The 18,889-nt window shown below is 43.0% G+C and overlaps 2 protein-coding genes and 1 non-coding gene across 4 annotated transcripts in view; 2 read left to right on the top strand and 1 right to left on the bottom strand.

Moving 5' to 3' along the window:
* Positions 1 to 91: 91 nt before the first annotated feature.
* Positions 92 to 11,135, bottom strand: galk1 (galactokinase 1). Of its 2 annotated transcripts, none has more exons than XM_020454362.2 (8): positions 10,732 to 11,135; positions 7,756 to 7,945; positions 6,816 to 6,935; positions 6,598 to 6,733; positions 6,280 to 6,461; positions 6,050 to 6,200; positions 5,767 to 5,929; positions 92 to 494 (listed from the first exon to the last, which is right to left on the bottom strand). In XM_020454362.2, exons 1-8 carry the CDS (start codon positions 10,894 to 10,896, stop codon positions 423 to 425), a joined length of 1,179 nt encoding a protein of 392 aa, XP_020309951.1. In that variant the 5' UTR covers positions 10,897 to 11,135; the 3' UTR covers positions 92 to 422. The 2 variants fall into 2 exon arrangements, with proteins under 2 accessions (XP_020309951.1, XP_020309950.1); XM_020454361.2 differs by lacking the exon at positions 92 to 494 and adding an exon at positions 3,262 to 4,317 and having other exon boundaries at positions 10,732 to 11,121.
* A 446-nt stretch (positions 11,136 to 11,581) lies between these two features.
* trnaa-agc (transfer RNA alanine (anticodon AGC)) lies at positions 11,582 to 11,654 on the top strand. Its single transcript has one exon. It is a non-coding gene; the product is annotated as a tRNA-Ala (tRNA).
* Positions 11,655 to 18,079: 6,425 nt separating this feature from the next.
* The window catches only part of LOC109865974 (pepsin A), a 4,541-nt gene continuing 3,731 nt past the window's right edge, over positions 18,080 to 18,889 (top strand). Inside the window, exons 1-2 of the mRNA XM_031800040.1 lie at positions 18,080 to 18,280; positions 18,390 to 18,492. Of these exons, the coding sequence (XP_031655900.1) occupies positions 18,160 to 18,280; positions 18,390 to 18,492 (224 nt within the window). The 5' untranslated portion in view covers positions 18,080 to 18,159. The remainder of the gene's footprint in view (positions 18,281 to 18,389; positions 18,493 to 18,889) is intronic.

Here is an 18,889-nt window from a genome sequence, read left to right as displayed (position 1 = left end):
GAAATGGGTTTGGCTCCAAATGTAATATAAAAAGAATTTCCCCAAATACATTTTCAGATGTTGCATGAAGTATAAGGTCTCAAACTCATCCTGAAGTTTAGAAGATTGTTTATTTATAGTGGAACAATCATCCCATATTAATGGCATTTTTTGTAATTGTACAAAACAACATTATTACAGTCTTTCAGACGCAACCACAAGAGATTATACTTTATTTGATTTTAGTGCTTGGTAATTACTAGCTGTATTCATATCTGAAGAAAAGTATTACAATAGATTGCTTTACCTGCTCATTTCACCCCCACAGGATTGATTAAACATTGCTACATAAGCGAACAAAAGATCCTAGAAAAATCAATAGGAATGTGTTGTTGTTTTTTGCAATGAAGTTGTACATGATGGAAAAATGTAGTATTTGCTCTTCATAGACTCATGACCCGAGCTCCTTGTGAGGGAGTTGTGATGTAGAATGTTGGGGATCCACTGTATCGCTCCTGTAGAGAGAGAAATCCAAAACGAATGAGTTAATTTATTTGCTTTTGAGTTAGTTCAAAATATTGAAAACAGTAATGTAAAGATACAAGTGAAGCCATCATCATCCTATTGCTTGCACATACATGTTTCCTTCAGGATCTGCAAACAAAGCTGCATTGGGGACTGAGTAGATGGATAAGAGGAAGAGACAAGCTGTTTTCCAACCAGGCATCTTTCCTCTTCCATACTAATATTTTCCTCTCACATACTTCCTCCTTCCTCCATTCTAAAATTACACATCACATCTCCCTTCCTCGTAGAGTACAGAGACAAAATGTCAGTACAGATGCCCTATGCCATCTGGACAAGAGGAATACCTAGTTGAGAATGCTATTCATTGACTACAGTTCAGCATTCAACACCCTAAAAGCCTCTCCAGTTCAGCATTCAACACCCTCCAAGCTCATCATTAAGCTCGAGGCCCTGGGTCTGAACCCCACCCTGTGCAACTGGGTCCTGACCTTCCTGACAGGCCGCCCCCAGGTGGTGAAGTTAGGAAACAACATCTCCACTTCGCTGATCCTCAACACTGGGGCCCCACAAGGGTGCATGCTCAGCATGCATGCCTCCAACTCAATCATCAAGTTTGCAGACGACACGACAGTAGTTGGCCTAATTACCAACAATGATGAGACAGCCTACAGGGAGGAGGTGAGGGCCCTGGGTGTGTGGTACCAGGAAAATAACCTCTCACTCAACGTCAACAAAACAAAGGAGCTGATCGTGGACTTCAGGAAACAGCAGAGGGAGCCCCCCCCTATCCACATCGACGGGACAGCAGTGGAGAAGGTGTAAAGCTTGAAGTTCCTCGGCGTACACATCACGGACAAACTGAAATGGTCAACCCACACCGCCAGTGTGGTGAAGAAGGCGAAAAGCGCCTCTTCAACCTCAGGAGGCTGAATAAATGTGGCTTGGCACCTAAAACCCTCAAACTTTTACAGATGATAGCAATTGATAGCTCCTGTCGGGATGTATCACCGCCTGGTACGGCAACTGCACCGCCCGCAACCGCAGGGCTCTCCAGAGGGAGGTGCGGTCTGCCCAACGCATCACAGGGGTAAACTACCTGCCCACCAGGACACCTACAGCACCCGATGTCACAGGAAGGCCAAAAAGATCATCAAGGACAACAACCACCCGAGCCACTGCCTGTTCACCCCGCTATCGTGCAGAAGGCGAGGTCAGTACTGGGACCAACAGACTGAAAAACAGCTTCTATCTCAAGGCCATCAGACTGTTAAATAGCCATCACTAGCACATTAGAGCCTGCTGCCATTTATACAGTTGAAGACGGAGGTTTACATACACCTTAGCCAAATACATTTACACTCCTTTTTTCACAATTCCTGACATTTAATCCACGTAAAAAATACCTGTCTAAGGTCAGTTAGGATCACCACTTTTTTCTAAGAATGTGAAATGTCAGAATAATAGTAGAGAGAATGATTTATTTCAGCTTTTATTTCTTTCATCACATTCCCAGTGGGTCAGAAGTTTACATACACTCAATTAGTATTTGGTAGCATTGCCTTTAAATTATTTAACTTGGGTCAAAAGTTTTGGTCAGCCTTCCACAAGCTTCCCACAATAAATTGGGTGAATTTTGGCCCATTTGTCCTGACAAAGCTGGTGTAACTGAGTCAGGTTTGTAGGCCTCCTTGCTCGCACACGCTTTTTCAGTTCTGCCCACAAATGTTCTATGGGATTGAGGTCAGGGCTTTGTGAAGGCCACTCTAATACCTAGACTTTGTTGTCCTTAAGCCATTTTGCCACAACTTTGGAAGTATGCTTGGGGTCATTGTCTATTTGGAAAACCCATTCGCGACCAAGCTTTAACTTCCTGACTGATGTCTTGGAGTTGTTTCTTCAATATATCTAGATCATTTTCCTCCCTCATGAAGTCATCTATTTTGTGAAGTGCACCAGTCCCTCCTGCAGCAAAGCACCCTCACAACATGATGCTGCCACCACTGTGCTTCACAGTTGGGGTGGTGTTCTTCGGGTTGCAAGCCTCCCATTTTTCCTACCGACATAACGATGGTCATTATGGCCAAACAGTTATATTTTTGTTTCATCAAACCAGAGGACATTTCTCCAAAAAGTACGATCTTTGTCCCCATGTGCAGTTGCAAACCGTAGTCTGTCTTTTTAATGGCGGTTTTGGAGCAGTGGCTTCTTCCTTGCTGAGCGGCCTTTCAGGTTATGTAAACAACTCTTGGAAAAATTACTTGTATCATGCACAAAGTAGATGTCCTAACCGACTTGCCAAAACTTTGTTAACAAGAAATTTGTGGAGTGGTTGAAAACGAGTTTTAATGACTCCAACCCAAGTGTATGTAAACTTCCGACTTCAACTGTACATAGACTTGAAATCACTGGCCACTTTATTAAAGGGACTAGTGTTCGACTATTAATGTTTACATATTTAGCATTTACTCCTGTGTATATACTGTATTCTATTCTACTGTATCTCAGTCTGTCGCTCCGACATTGCTTGTCCAAATATTGCTATATTCTTTATTCCATTCCTTTACTTTAGATTTGTGTGTATTGTTGTGAATTTCTTAGATATTACTTGTTAGATCTTACTGAACTGCTGGAGCTAGAAATAAAAGTATTTCGCTACACCCCCAACAACATCTACTAAACATGTGTATGTGACCGATAACATTTTATTTTATTTGAGGAAAGGAACTTGAACCAGTCTGACTCATAGGGGAGAAATACATTTCATTTAGTAGTGTTTTTATTCAATTGATGAGCTGAAAACATATCTACAGACTGGTCAGTTTATTACACTGTAACACTGTTTAACAAAACAGTACCAACAAATGTACTCATACCCACTCTGTGGAATGGTCCGATCACCCCTCCTACCAACGCAGCACACTCTCTCACAGACAATCCACAAACTCTAACACACCCTGTCTCCGTCTCTCTCTTTAACAAATGCCCTGATCATCAACAGGACGGGCTGACAACCATTCCTTATTGTTGGGGACAGGGTCTATTCTGTAAAACCAGATGAAGGCCTACCCTACAGTTTAGAACGGACTCCACGGCAGGGCTACTGAGGTCAGAGTTCGTTAGAGGGTTCAGATGGCAGGATCAGTCTCAGCTTCACATCAAAGAGAGGATTGTAAACATTATAGATCGACCTTTCCAATGTTAGTAAAGTCTGTTAGTTATAGACCATTCATAAGCAGTCATTTTCAATACGTTGGAAACAATATAGGGTGACCTTTGTTATTTTAGTAAGTCTATGACTGGTGGTTCAGTGGTGAGCTGGAATAAGCTATATCACTAACGCACAAGCTGCAGAGTACGGCAGTTCAAAATGTCCATGGGGTCAGGGGTCACTGAGTCGACCCTAAAACCCTCCGCCAGAGACACCGTCAGCAGCTCCTCCACAAACCCGCGCATGTCTTTGACCTCACAGGGGCTGCGGCGCGGGATGATGACATCACATAGGTCCCCAGAGTGGGTCTGTGTGGCCCAAGAGTCTGAGACGACGAGTCCTCGGTACTGCTGTTTCTCATACTGGTCCTGGGGAAGTTCGTCTGGCCGGGGGACCCACTCCAGTTTGAGCCGGTTGTGGCGCTGGTCACTGGGGAGGGGGAAGGTAGGACCCTGGGTGTTACGGTAGGAGAAGCGCTCACAGAGGAGAACCAGAAAGGCACGCCAGGTACAGAAGATTTCGGCAGTGAGGATGCGCACTGAGCATGTGCGTAGTTCGTAGTTCTCGGGAGCACGGCGTAGGTTGTAGTGTAGCACGCGTACCTGGAATGAGAACGACAGGTTGATGCTGCAGTGCAAATGTGGAGGAACACCCACGATCCACATTAACCAACCCACATGCACACACGCATGCTTACACTACAACGCTAGCAAACACGCAAAGAAAAACACACACACACACACCTGGCAGTCCACATCCAACAGCAGCATGGCTCCTCTGGGTGCGTCTCTCAGGCTGAGCGGTCCGGCCTCGACGCGCCGCCGTATCTCATCCAGTAGGGGGCGTATCTGGAAGAAATCTGCCTCCCTCCTCAGCAGCCTCATCTCAGAGAACCCCTCCGGCAGGTCCAGGGAGCTGGAACGCAGGAAGTTCAGGATATAGCGGAAAACTTTCCCATCGCGGTCGACGAACACGTTTCCTTGTTTGTCCCGGAGCGTGGAGATCTGTCCGGTGAACATAGCCCCCAGCATGGAGTCTTGGTAGCGTGTCAGAGTGTCCAGGGTCGTGGTGTAGATCTCCCCGCCAACGTTGAGAGACACGGGATCCGACAGGGAGTTACTGTTGCTATAAGTGTTGCTGTCCGGGGAGTTTAGGTTCAGCATCCTCAGGCACTGAGACGACCTCTGCTCAGGTTAGAACACTAGATTAGAACTCTCTGGATTGGAAGTGGTGGAACTCTTGTGGAACACTCCTGTTCTTGTCTCTTTTCTATGGAATGCAGTGCTGTTCAAACAAAATTAGAAGTTTCAAGTGTCTTTTGTATCCTGAAGACACGTTGGTTTCAGAGGTGGAAGGGTGAATCTGTATCCGGGATATGAGCGAGTCACAAAAAGACCCAAGAATGATGAGAAGACAAAAAAGATCAGATCATATAGTCCCAGTGTGTCTGGAAGCTGGATCTGTAAAAAGACGGTGTTCTGCGCAGGTCGATTTATCTATCAGTAGTTCTGTTTCTTCATGGTCTTGTGCTGTTTAGGATTCCTGTCAGTGAGCTGAGGCCTGGCTAGTTGCAAAAGGCTGTTTGTTTCAGAGCTGCTGGCAGTGGGAGACGGGAGAGAAGGACAGCGAGGCGACCGGACTCGAATGCTAATAAAGGGACGCTGCTAGCTTTTATTCCCCTGCCGTAACCCATGCTCAGTGCTCTCACACACACACAGACAGGCGTGCACAAACACACACACACACTCTCTCTCTCTCTCTCTCTCAGGGCTGTCCGGGCAAGACACAGCCCCGGGACCGAGCAGTTTGTCTTAAAGTGACAGAAGAGATTCTAAAAGAGCTTTTATCCACAGTGATTCGTTTGTGCAAGCTTGTCACCAAGTTCCCTTCACAGTGTGTGTGTCAAATAACATTTTATTGGTCACATACTCATATTTAGCAGATGTTATTGCGGGTGTAGTGAAATGCTTGTGTTCCTAGCTCCAACAGTGCAGTAATATATAACAATTGACCTGCCGTGTGTGTGTGTGTGTGTGTGTGTTCTTCCTCACCTGTATGTGCTGCATGGTCCTGTCTATGGCTTCAGCCTGCAGTAGTGTGACGGTACATCCTCCAAACCCTCCCCCTGTCATCCTGCTGCCAAACACACCCTCCACCTCTACGGCTGCAGACACCAGCTCATCCAGCTCCTTGCAGCTCACTTCATACAAGTCCCTGACAGTAGGGAACACATTACCGAGGGATGCATTTCTATCATGGTTTTCATGCAGAAAAAAAGTATTCTGGACATTAACACATTGACTGAAGATTTCTATGAGGGTGTTCTCTATTCACCTGAGTGAGTTGTGGCTTTCTACCATGAGTTTGCCAAACTCTTTGTAGGCCCCTTTCTTCAGGGCCTCTGCTGCCTGGGCCGTCCGCTCGATCTCCTCAATTACATGACGAGCCCTTCGATAAGTCTCATCGTCCAATCGGCTCTTAGCATCTGGAACAATGGGGGATCACAAGAAATATCAGAACACAATGATTGACTGTATTAGACTAGAACATCCTCTCGTTCTTACCCTCCAGGTCCTTCAGTGTGGCATCTCTCAGGCTGGCCTTTTCCAAGATGGCAGCTGCCTCCTCACATTGTCGTCGTCTGCTAGGGTACTCGCTGCCCGTCAGAGAATGCTTCACGTTCGAGTTACTGATGAGGATGACAAGGCCTGGGTCTGACAGAGGGACAGGAGTGGCCTCCAGAGACCTGAGCGGACAACAGCAGCGTATTACACAGTAAAAAGACAGTAACAACCCTTTTAAGTACAGTGTTAGCGTTACTTTACAATGAGCCTATAGCATTAGCCATACATAACACTTGAGCCTATAACCAGGCCTGTTACCTGCAGTCTATGAGTAGAGCATGAGCCTCCCTGCCCAGCACGGAGACAAACTGGTCCATGATGCCGCAGGGCACACCTGCATGGGTGTGTTCTGCCTTCTGGCACGCCACCGCCTTCGCCACCTTGTCCCCGTCATCTGAGGAGGGTAGTGGGATGGCATTATGACATCTAGCCTCACTCACAGACTATTGGATGTCACCCAAATATAGTCCACTAACCTGGCTTGAGCTGCTGTAGGAATGTGTACATGGCTACCTCTAGAGAGGCTGAGCTGGACAGACCGCCCCCTAGAGGGACACTACTGGCTATCACTGCCCTGAACCCTGGGACTGGAGGAGCTGAAGGGAGGGACAGGGAGAGACAGAGAGATAGAGGGGAAACAGAGAGGGGGGGGCAGAAAGTGAAAGATATAGAGAGGTGGGAGAGCGAGAGAAAGAGAGACAGAGGGGAAACAGAGAGAGGGGGGGGCAGAAAGTGAAAGATATAGAGAGGGGGAGAGCGAGAGAGAGAGAGACAGAGAGAGATATAGAGAGGGGGAGACAGTGATACATATATACACATATATATATATACACATATACATATATATATATATATATATATACACACACATATATATATATATATATATATATATATATATATATATGAATGAGGGGGGGAGTGAGAGAGAGAGGGGGAGACAGTGATACATATATATATATATACACATATATATATATACACATATATATATACACATATATATATACACATATATATATATATATATATATATATATATATATATATATATATATATATATATATATATGAATGAGGGGGGGAGTGAGAGAGAGAGGGGGAGACAGTGATACATATATATATATATACACATATATATATATACACATATATATATACACATATATATATACACATATATATATATATATATATATATATATATATATATATATATATATATATATATATATATGAATGAGGGGGGGAGTGAGAGAGAGAGGGGGAGAGAGAGGACACAAAGGGGGAGAGAGAGAGAGACAGAGAGAGAGAGAGAGAAAGAGAGGAGACAAAGGGGGAGAGAGAGAGTGACACAACACATCACATTTCAACAGGACTCATGATGTGATACATGAGGTATTGTTTTCCACTCACCTCTGTAGTGCTGCACCACTCCTTTGACATAATTGGCCCAGCTGGGTTTCCCAGGAGACAGAGGAGCCTTGTCATTGGGCAAGTCAAAGTCCACTCTCCTGGGCTCCTCCACATCTTTAGCAGCAGTAATTATGGAGGCACTCTGGCCAGAGGTCCTACTGCCAACCACCACCGTCACCATGGGCAGAGCCTGGCACAAGGATGAAAGAGATACCGCATTGGAGATATGTGACTGACTGATGAGTGCTCCTGGGCTGGGGATCTGTAAAACCATGTTCATTAAATAGTACCCGCAAAACACCCGTCTCAAGGTCAACAGTGAAGAGGCAACTCTGGGATGCTGGCCTTCTAGGCAGAATTGCAAAGGAAAAGCCATATCTCAGACTAGCCAATAAAAAGAAAAGATTAAGATGGGCAAAAGAACACAGACACTGGACAGAGCATCCCGGAGTCACCTCTTCACTGTTGATGTTGAGACTGGTAATTTGCGGCTACTATTTAATGAAGCTGCCAGTGGAAGACTTGTGAGGCGTCTGTTTCTCAAACTACACACTCTAATGTACTTGTCCTCTTGCTCAGTTGTGCACCGGGGCCTCCCACTCCTCATTCTATTCTGGTTAGAGACAGTTTGTGCTGTTCTGTGAAGGGAGTAATACACAGCGTTGTACGAGATCTTCAGTTTCTTGGCAATTTCTCGCATGGAATAACGTTCATTTCTCAGAACAAGTATAGACTGACACGTTTCAGAAGAAAGTTATTTGTTTCTGGCCACTTTGAGCCTGTAATCGAACCCACAAATGTTGATGCTCCAGATACTCAACTCGTCTAAAGAAGGCCAGTTTTATTGCTTATTTTATCAGAACAACAATTTTCAGCTGTGCTAACATAATTGCAAAAGGGTTTCTAATGATTAATTAGCCTTTTAAAATTATAAACTTGGATTAGCTAACACAATGTGCCATTGGAACACAGGAGTGATGGTTGCTGATAATGGGCCTCTGTACGCCTATGTAGATATTCCGTTAAAAAAATCTGCCCTTTCCAGCTACAATAGTCATTTACAACATTAACAATGTCTACACTGTATTTCTGATCAATTTGATGTTTTTTCAATGGATAAAAAAAATGGGGTTTACTTTCAAAAACAAGGACATTTCTAAGTGACCCCAAACTTCTGAACGGTAGCGTACATCTCCAATGTCTCCTTTACTTCTGGGCTGGGTATCTGTACAGCCATGTCATGTACATTTCCAATGTCTCCTCGCCTACAAACAATGACTCTGTACTAATCAAGTAACCACATACAGTACCAGTCAACATTTTGGACACACCACCACATTTAAGGGTTTTTCTTGATTTGTACAATTTTCTACATTGTAGAATAATAATGAAGACATCACAACTATGAAGAAACCCATATTATGGAATCATGTAGTAACCAAAAAAGTGATAAACTAATCCAAATAGATTTTGTATTTGAGATTCGTCAAAGTAGCCAGCCTTTGCCTTGATGACCGCTTTGCAAACACTTGGCATTCTCTCAACCAGCTTCATGAGGTAGTCACCTGGAATGCATTTCAATTAACAGGTGTGCCTTGTTAAATGTTAATTTGTGAAATGTCTTTCCTTCTTAATGCGTTTGAGCCAATCAGTTGTGTTGTGACAAGGTAGGGGAGTATACAGAAGATATCCCTTTGGCAAGAACAGCTCAAATAAGCAAAGAGAAACAACAGTCCATCATTACTGAAAGACATGAAGGTCAGTCAATCCAGAACATTTCAAGATCTTTGAAAGTTTCTTCAAGTGATGTCGCAAAAACCATCAAGGGCTATGACGAAACTGGTTCTCAGGAAAGAAAGACCCAGAGTTACCTCTGCTGCAGAGGATTAATTCATTAGAGTTAACTGCACCTCAGATTGCAACCTAAATAAATGCTTCACAGAGTTCAATTAATATCTCAACATCAACTGTTCAGAGGAGACTTTGTGAATCAGGCCTTCATGGTCAAATTGCTGCAAAGAAACCCCTACTATAGGACACCAAAGAAGAGACTTGATTGGGCCGAGAAACACGAGCAATGGACATTAGATCGGTGGAAATCTGTCCTTTGGTCTGATGAATCCAAATGTGAGATGGTTGGTTCCAACCGCAGTGTCTTTGTGAGACGCAGAGTAGTTAGATGGATAATCTCATGTGTGGTTACCACCGTGACGCATGGAGGAGCAGGTGTGATGTTTTGGGGGTGCTTTGCTGGTGACACTGTCTGTGATTTATTTAGAATTCAAGGTACACTTAACCAGCATGGCTGCCACAGCATTCTGCAGCGATATGCCATCCCATCTGGTTTGCGCTTGAGCCTGCCTGCCCAGCACAAACTATCATTTGTTTTTCAACAGGACAATGACCCAAAACCCACCTCTGGGCTGTGTAAGAGTTATTTGACCAAGGAGAGTGATGGAGTGCTGCATCAGATGACCTGAACTCCACAATCACCTGACCTCAACCCATTTGAGATGGTTTGGGATGATGTATCCAACAAGCGCTCAGCATATGTGGGAACTCCTTCAAGACTGTTGGAAAAGCATTCCTCATGAAGCTGGTTGAGAGAATGCCAAGAGTGTCATCAAGACAAAGGGAGGCTACTTTGAGAAATCTCAAATATAAAATATATTTTGATTTAACACTTTTTTGGTTACTACATGATTCCCTATGTGTTATTTCATTGTTTTGACGGGTTCACTAATAGTCTACAATGTAGAATGATCCAATTAAATAAAGAAAGATAATAAAGAAAAACCCATGAATGATTAGGTGTATCCAAACTTTTGACTGGTACTGTACTTCAGCTGTCAATACAAACGGCAGGGAGTTCATTTATCTGTGTACCCAGTGTGGACTGGACTATATAAGTGACACTTTACAGTCCTAAATAAACAACCATTGATATCATAAACACAACATTCATGACATTATTACCATAGGGAGGACGAATCCTTGGTTGTAGTCGATGTGCTCCCCAATCAGGTTGACCCTGCCTGGGGCACACACTGCCACCTGCGGACCATCTCCCCCGAAGCTCTGCTCGTACACACGTCGAGCCTCGGCAACCAACTCAGACACACTCGGGACTGGACTGGCCATGAATGGAGCAGACGAGTAGAGTCGACAAATCACGAATTCAAAGTCCAAAATCCTGCAGCAGCACTTTGTAAACTTCAACCATTAGAATCTTACGTGAGATACCGTTTGAATCACGATAAATAATAGTGTATTACAAAATTTTTTTTAAACGAATACATCTTTCTTGGAGTTGGATTAACGTTACAATATGATTGTGATAATATGACATGTGTCAGCTGACTCACTTCCTGAATTGAGCTGGTTTGTTTTTACCCTGGGATTGGCTTAGAACGGTCACATGACACTGTCAGCTGCGTCCCTTCCCGAAAGCTAATGTACAAGGAAATAGACGTTTCATTGAAATGACTAGTAAACGTCAACAATACAAAATACATTCGACAAGGGTGGCTTTTTTTGTCGGTTAAATAGATTATGTGACAAATAGCGCATGGACACGCTTTTTTTGTACAAATATTGTCATGAATAACCATTATGTCTAAGTCATTGGTAATGTTATGTCCTGTTCTCGCTACAACCATCCCCTTTTAGGTAGAATGCGCATATATTTTTGTGCTAATATACTTTTCGCTTAAAAATCTTTCGACTAGTGGATGATACCTAGCCATAGATAACTAATTGGCCCAGTACTATAAACTCTTGCAGTGATATGAGTCTAGTACTCAAAATTTCCTTTATAACACCAGCTGGGGGATTAGCTCAAATGGTAGAGCGCTCGCTTAGCATGCGAGAGGTAGCGGGATCGATGCCCGCATCCTCCAATACTTTTCGCAGCAACTCCCGAGATATTTATACACATCTAGAATTTGTGTAGTGAATATTTCTTATCCAATACAATGCATGTTCAACACGTTACCATGCCTTCCCTCTATCTCTTTCAGTAGAGGGCGGAATGTTCTCATCCAACTAGAGATAACTGCCGAATCTCTTGAGTAAACGAGGGATACAAAGTATATTGTCACTGCACTCTATACTCCTCTGTAAATTGGTCATCTCTGTATACCCTCACAAGACCCACTGGTTGATGCTTATTTATAAAACCCTCTTAGGCATCACTCCCCCCTATCTGAGATATCAACTGCAGCCCTCATCCTCCACATGCAACACTCGTTCTGCCAGTCACATTCTGTTAAAGGTCCCCAAAGTACACATATCCCTGGTCCTCCTATTTTCAGTTTGCTGCAGCTAGCGACTGGAACGAGCTGCATCAAACACTCAAACTGGACAGTTTTATATCAATCTCTTAATTCAAAGACTCAATCATGGACACTCTTACTGACAGTTGTGGCTGCTTTGTGTGATGTATTGTATTGACATCTGTGCTGTTGACTGTGCCCAATAATGTTTGTACCATGTTTTGTGCTGCTACCATGTTGTGTTGCTACCATGTTGTTGTTATGTTGTGTTGCTACCATGCTGTGTTGTCATGTGCTGATGCATTGCTGTTGTTGTATTAGGTCTCTCTTTATGTAGTGTTGTGTTGTCTCTCTTGTTTTGATGTGTGTTTTGTCCTATATTTATATTGTATTTATTATAATTTTTTATAACCCTGGCCCGGCCCCGCAGGAGGCCTTTTGCCTTTTGGTAAGCCGTCATTGTGAATAAGAATTTGTTCTTAACTGACTTGCCTAGTTAAATAAAGGTTAAATAAATAAAATAAATATTGAAAACAGGTGCTTCCACATAGTTGTGGTTCCTTAATTAAGTAATTAAAACGTAACAACACCATGCTTTGGGTCCTGCATAATTATTTTATATTTTTATTTTTATTTTGGCTACAACGGCTAGAAGAAGCGATCTCAGTGATTTTGAAAGAGGGGTCTCAAAAGAGCATAGGGGGTTTAAAGGGTTGTGTGTGTCTGCTTGTATCTCAGTCACCAGATCTCAACCCAATTGAACACTTATGGGAGATTCTGTAGTGGTGCCTGAGACACAACCGTCAACATAAAACACCAAATGATGGAATTGAATATGATATGGTGTTTAATCCATCAAGTAGAGTTCCAGCAGTGGTGTAAAGTACTTAAGTAAAAAATACTTTAAAGTACTACTTAAGTTGTTATTGGGGGTATCTGTAATTTACTTTACTATTTATATTTTTGATAGTTTTTTACTTCACTACATTCCTAAAGACACTTAATGTTTGCACTTTTTACTTCATACATTTTCCCCGACACTCAAAAGTACTCATTACATTATGAATGGCCAGAATGACAGGAAAATGGTCCAATTCACGCACGTATCAAGAGAATATCCCTGGTCATCCCTATTGTCTCTGATCTGGAGGACTCACTAAACAGAGAACATCCCTGGTCCTCCCTACAGCCTCTGATCTGGAGGACTCACTAAACAGAGAACATCCCTGGTCATCCCTACTGCCTCTGATCTGGAGGACTCACTAAACAGAGAACATCCCTGGTCATCCCTATTGTCTCTGATCTGGCGGACTCACTAAACAGAGAACATCCCTGGTCATCCCTACTGTCTCTGATCTGGCGGACTCACTAAACAGAGAACATCCCTGGTCATCCCTACTGCCTCTGATCTGGAGGACTCACTAAACAGAGAACATCCCTGGTCATCCCTACTGTCTCTGATCTGGAGGACTCACTAAACAGAGAACATCCCTGGTCATCCCTACTGCCTCTGATCTGGCGGACTCACTAAACAGAGAACATCCCTGGTCATCCCTACTGTCTCTGATCTGGCGGACTCACTAAACACATATGCTTTGTTTGTCTGTGTTGGAGCCCCTGGTTATCCGTGAATAAAAAAACAAAAAAGACAATGGTGCCAACTGTAGAGCCTGTGGAATTTCAACCAGTGTTGATCATTCAGGCCAATATCAAGTGCATTTAAAAAAAAATATTAATAAACAATTGGTTCATGACCAACCCTTCAAAGATGTATGATTTAAAGTCGGAAGTTATTGCACAAAATATATCAAATGATATATATATTCAAGGAGATGGAGAAAAGGAGAGGGAAGGGAGGAGAAGTGCTGAAATTAGGTCCCGCTGCTATGGAGATGTCGCTCACCATTCCTATGATGTCTGGAATGCTAAAGACACACACACACACACACACACACACACACACACACACACACACACACACACACACACACACACACACACACACACACACACACACACACACACACACACACACACACACACACACACACACACAGACTCATCAAAATGAAATCAAATTTAATTATATAGCCCTTCGTACATCAGCTGATATCTCAAAGTGCTGTACAGAAACCCAGCCTAAAACCCCAAACAGCAAGCAATGCAGGTGTAGAAGCACGGTGGCTAGGAAAAACTCCCTACAAAGGCCAAAACCTAGGAAGAAACCTAGAGAGGAACCAGGCTATGAGGGGTGGCCAGTCTTTTTCTGGCTGTGCCGGGTGGAAGGAGTCATCATGCCAGGTAGTCCTGAGGCATGGTCCTAGGGCTCAGGTCCTCCTCCGAGAGAGAAAGAGAGAATTAGAGAGAGCATACTTAAATTCACACTGGACACCGGATAAGACAGGAGAAGTACTCCAGATATAACAAACTGACCCTAGCCCCCCGACACATAAACTACTGCAGCATAAATACTGGAGGCTGAGACAGGGGGGGTCAGGAGACACTGTGGCCCCATCCGATGATACCCCCGGATAGGGTCAAACAGGAAGGATATAATGCAGGCAAGCACGCACGCACACACACAAAACAAACACACACACACACACACACACACACACACACACACACACACACACACACACACACACACACACACACACACACACACACACACACACACACACACACACACACACACACACACACACACACACACACACACACTTTACAGCCCTGAGTGGGAGTGAAGGGGAGCAGAAGCAAGATCAGTCTGTACGGGGTGACTAAAAACAGCTTACGCCACCCTCAGAGGGAAGGTGAGGGAACGTTCCAATGATGTGGTCTGGACCTGTTTCACCTGGAGACCGACAACACAGGTAAATGCTGTAGCCTCGCATTGCCAGACTTCATAGTCTCATATTCACATGCCTACTGGAACACAAGGAAGGCAGAAGATTGAGGCATTAGGTAGTACTGTTTCAAATAGGTAACACGACAATACCTATTTGTGTGTGGGTGTCCAAAGCCCACCCACAGGGTGGCAACAAAGCCTTCCAGGTGTCCTGGAGCCAGCCAGTTTCCTAGACATCGAGGCAGACACTCAGGGAGCTCTCACTCGGCTGATACAGCTCAGAGGCCCCCCCAGGCTTCTAGTGGAGGTGGAAGTGATCAACTTGAAGGCCCTGGAGTGAACTTGAAGGCAGCTCATTAAGGAAGGAGCCACTGCTCCAAAACTGCCATAAAAAAACCAGACTACAGTTGGCAACTGTACATGGGGACAAAGATCTTACTTTTTGGAGAAATGACGTCTGGACTTAAGAAAAAAAAATAGAACTGTTTGGCCATAATGACCATTATTATGTTTGGAGGAAAAAGGGGGAGGCTTGCAAGCCGAAGACACCAACCCAACCGTGAAGCACGGGGGTGGCAGCATCATGTTGTGGGGGTGCTTTGCTGCAGGAGGGACTGGTGCACTTCACAAAATAGATGGCATCATGGAGGAAAACAATTATGTGGATATGTTGAAGCAACATCTCAAGACATCAGTCAGGAAGTTAAAGCCTGGTCGCAAATGGGTCTTACAAATGGACAATGACCCCAAGCATACTTCCAAAGTTGTGGCAAAAAGGACAACAAAGTCAAGGTATTAGAGTGGCCTTCACAAAGCCCTGACCTCAATCCTATGGGAAATATGTGGGAAGAACTGAAAAATATTTTGCAAGCATGGAAGCCAACAAACCTGACTCAGTTACTCTGTCAGGAGGAATGGGCCAAAATTCACCCAACTTATTGTGGGAAGCTTGTGGAAGGCTACCTGAAACATTTGACCCAAGTTAAGCCCACCTATAATTTAGCCCAAACAACTACCTCTTTCCCAACTGTATTTAATTTTTATTTATTTATTTATTTTGCTCCTTTGCACCCCATTATTTTTATTTCTACTTTGCACATTCTTCCATTGCAAAACTACCATTCCAGTGTTTTACTTGCTATATTGTATTTACTTTGCCACCATGGCCTTTTTTGCCTTTACCTCCCTTCTCACCTCATTTGCTCACATTGTATATAGACTTGTTTATACTGTATTATTGACTGTATGTTTGTTTTACTCCATGTGTAACTCTGTGTCGTTGTATCTGTCGAACTGCTTTGCTTTATCTTGGCCAGGTCGCAATTGTAAATGAGAACTTGTTCTCAACTTGCCTACCTGGTTAAATAAAGGTAAAATAAATAAATAAATAAAAACAATTTAACCTCTAGTGACTCCCCATCCCGGGTCCGGGAGCGTAATCATCGTCTGACACTAATTAGCATAACGCAACGGACATAAATATTCCTAGAAAATCACAAGTTAAATATATTGAGACACAGCTTAGCCTTTTGTTAATCACCCTGTCATCTCAGATTTTCAAAATATGCTTTACAGCCAAAGCTAGACAAGCATTTGTGTAAGTTTATCTATAGCCTAGCATAGCATTTTGTCCAGCTAGCAGCAGGTAACTTGGTCACGGAAATCAGAAAAGCAATCAAATTAAATAGTTTACCTTTGATGAGCTTCGGATGTTTTCACTCACGAGACTCCCAGTTAGATAGCCAATGTTCCTTTTTTCCAAAAATACTCTTTTTGTAGGCAAAATAGTTCCGTTTGTTCTCCACGTTTGGCTGAGAAATCGACCGGAAATTGCAGTCACAAAAACACCGAAAAAATATTCAAAATGTGCTCCATAATATCGACAGAAACATGGCAAACGTTGTTTATAATCAATTCTAAAGGTGTTTTTCAAATATCTATTCGATAATATATCCACCAGGACAATTGGTTTTTCAGTAGGACCGATTGGAATAATGGCTACCTCTGTATTTTACGCGAGAATCACTCTGAGAGCCATCAGGTGACCACTTGCGCAATGTAGCCGCTTACGAGTATTCTTCAACATAAATGCGTAAAACTACGTCACAATGCTGTAGACACCTTGGGGAATACGGAGAAAAGGTAATCTGGTTGATATTCCATTCACTGCTCAATAGGGACGCATTGGAACGCAAAGCTTTCAAAATATGAGTCACTTCCGGATTGGATTTTTCTCAGGCTTTCACCTGCAATATCAGTTCTGTTATACTCACAGACAATATTTTTACCGTTTTGGAAACTTTAGAGTGTTTTCTATCCTAAGCTGTCAATTATATGCATATTTACTACGGGAACGTTATTTTTCCAAAAATGAAAATACTGCCCCCTAGTCACAAAAGGTTTTAAAGGCAATGCTATCAAATACACTCAATTAGTATGTAAACTTCTGACCCACTGGGAATGTGATGAAAGAAATAAAAGCTGAAATAAAAAATTCTCTCTACTATTACTATTATTATTTATTTCACATTCTTAAAATAAAGTGGTGATCCTAACTGACCTAAGACAGGGGATTTTTACGAGGATGAAATGTCGGGAATTGTGAAAAACTGAGTTTAAATGTATTTGGCTCAGGTGTATGTAAACTTCTGACTTCAACTGTATGTATTCTGGGGGTTGGGGTTGTTTACATTTGACTTCTTGTGTATCTATTGTATGATAAAATATTTAAATAGGATTATTTTTTCAATCTAAAAGGACATATATATTTTTCTTGATGATCAATGAAGACATATGGCCACTTGGCCCAGAAGTAACGTTGTGTTTTGTGTTGAATGTCCATTATGTTTTCTATTTGAAACATATAGTGACATTCATCTTTAAATAATCACCAAGATATTTGTTAACATTGTGAATGTTCTCGTGAATGTGCCATGTTAGTTAATTAAATAATGCCTGGCTGATAGGTATCGTGTCCTAACAGAGAAACAGTAGCCTTAATAAGGCTGCCTAATCCAAAAGTAAACCGTGTGAGGGAAAAGTGTGCTGATAGGAGGGTATTTGCAAGTGGGGACCTTTACTTTATATCACTGAGTCTACACAAGTCATCTCATATCCTAGAGAGAAGTCTGGCAGGTTAACCATTATATGATTAGAACTGGCACTTTTCAACAGTATACACACATTACTGTAATGTAGCCGTTGGAACCAACATACTGTACAGGTTATCGTCAGATTGACATTGTCTCGAGGTCGTCCATTATTTCACCATTACTTATCATGGCAGGTGGATACTCTCTTATCGTAGCGATAAAGCAACGCAGAGTTAGAACTGTGGACCGTCTGTATATAAGACAACACACACACACGTCTCAGATCACTCATCCACAGGCATCTACAGGTGAGTCTGGTTCCTCTCAAGGTCTCTACCTTGCCTTGTTTGCGCTGAACAAAAGAATTGCGATACATTGCGTTTGATGGGTTGATTGAGGAATTGCTTCTTTGCACAGGTGAACGAGTTCTACAGGTGACTGCTGAGGAGACCAGACATCACATCATGAAGTGGGCTATCGTTCTGTGTGCCGTGGTGGCACTCTCCGAATGCATCATCCAGTACGTTAATCCTGCTATACCCCTGCTATACTCCTGTTATACTCCTGCTATACCCCTGCTCTACTCCTGTTATACTCCTGTTATACTCCTGATATACCACTGTTATACTCCTGCTATACCACTGTTATACTCCTGCTATACTCCTGCTATACTCCTGCTATACCACTGTTATACTCCTGTTATACTCCTGTTATACTCCTGCTATACCACTGTTATACTCCTGTTATACTCCTGTTATACTCCTGTTATACTCCTGCTCTACTCCTGTTATACTCCTGTTATACTCCTGCTATACCACTGTTATACTCCTGTTATACTCCTGTTAAACTCCTGTTATACTCCTGTTATACTCCTGTTATACTCCTGCTATACCCCTGCTCTACTCCTGTTATACTCC

This window comes from Oncorhynchus kisutch, linkage group LG20 (assembly GCF_002021735.2).
Source record: "Oncorhynchus kisutch isolate 150728-3 linkage group LG20, Okis_V2, whole genome shotgun sequence".
NCBI lineage: Eukaryota > Metazoa > Chordata > Actinopteri > Salmoniformes > Salmonidae > Oncorhynchus > Oncorhynchus kisutch.
Note: the sequence above shows the minus strand (reverse complement) of the source record. Positions and strands in the feature narration are given on the sequence as shown.

Bases quoted from the DNA above. Each gene is read 5' to 3' on its own strand.
- galk1 (XM_020454361.2), bottom strand. From the start codon at position 10,896: ATGGCCAGTCCAGTCCCGAGTGTGTCTGAGTTGGTTGCCGAGGCTCGA. The intron at 6,462-6,597 runs GTAACAGGCCTG...TTGTCCGCTCAG, and splicing joins GCTCTACTCATAGACTGCAG to GTCTCTGGAGGCCACTCCTG. The intron at 4,318-5,766 runs GTGAGGAAGAAC...TTCTCATTCCAG, and splicing joins GGACCATGCAGCACATACAG to GTACGCGTGCTACACTACAA.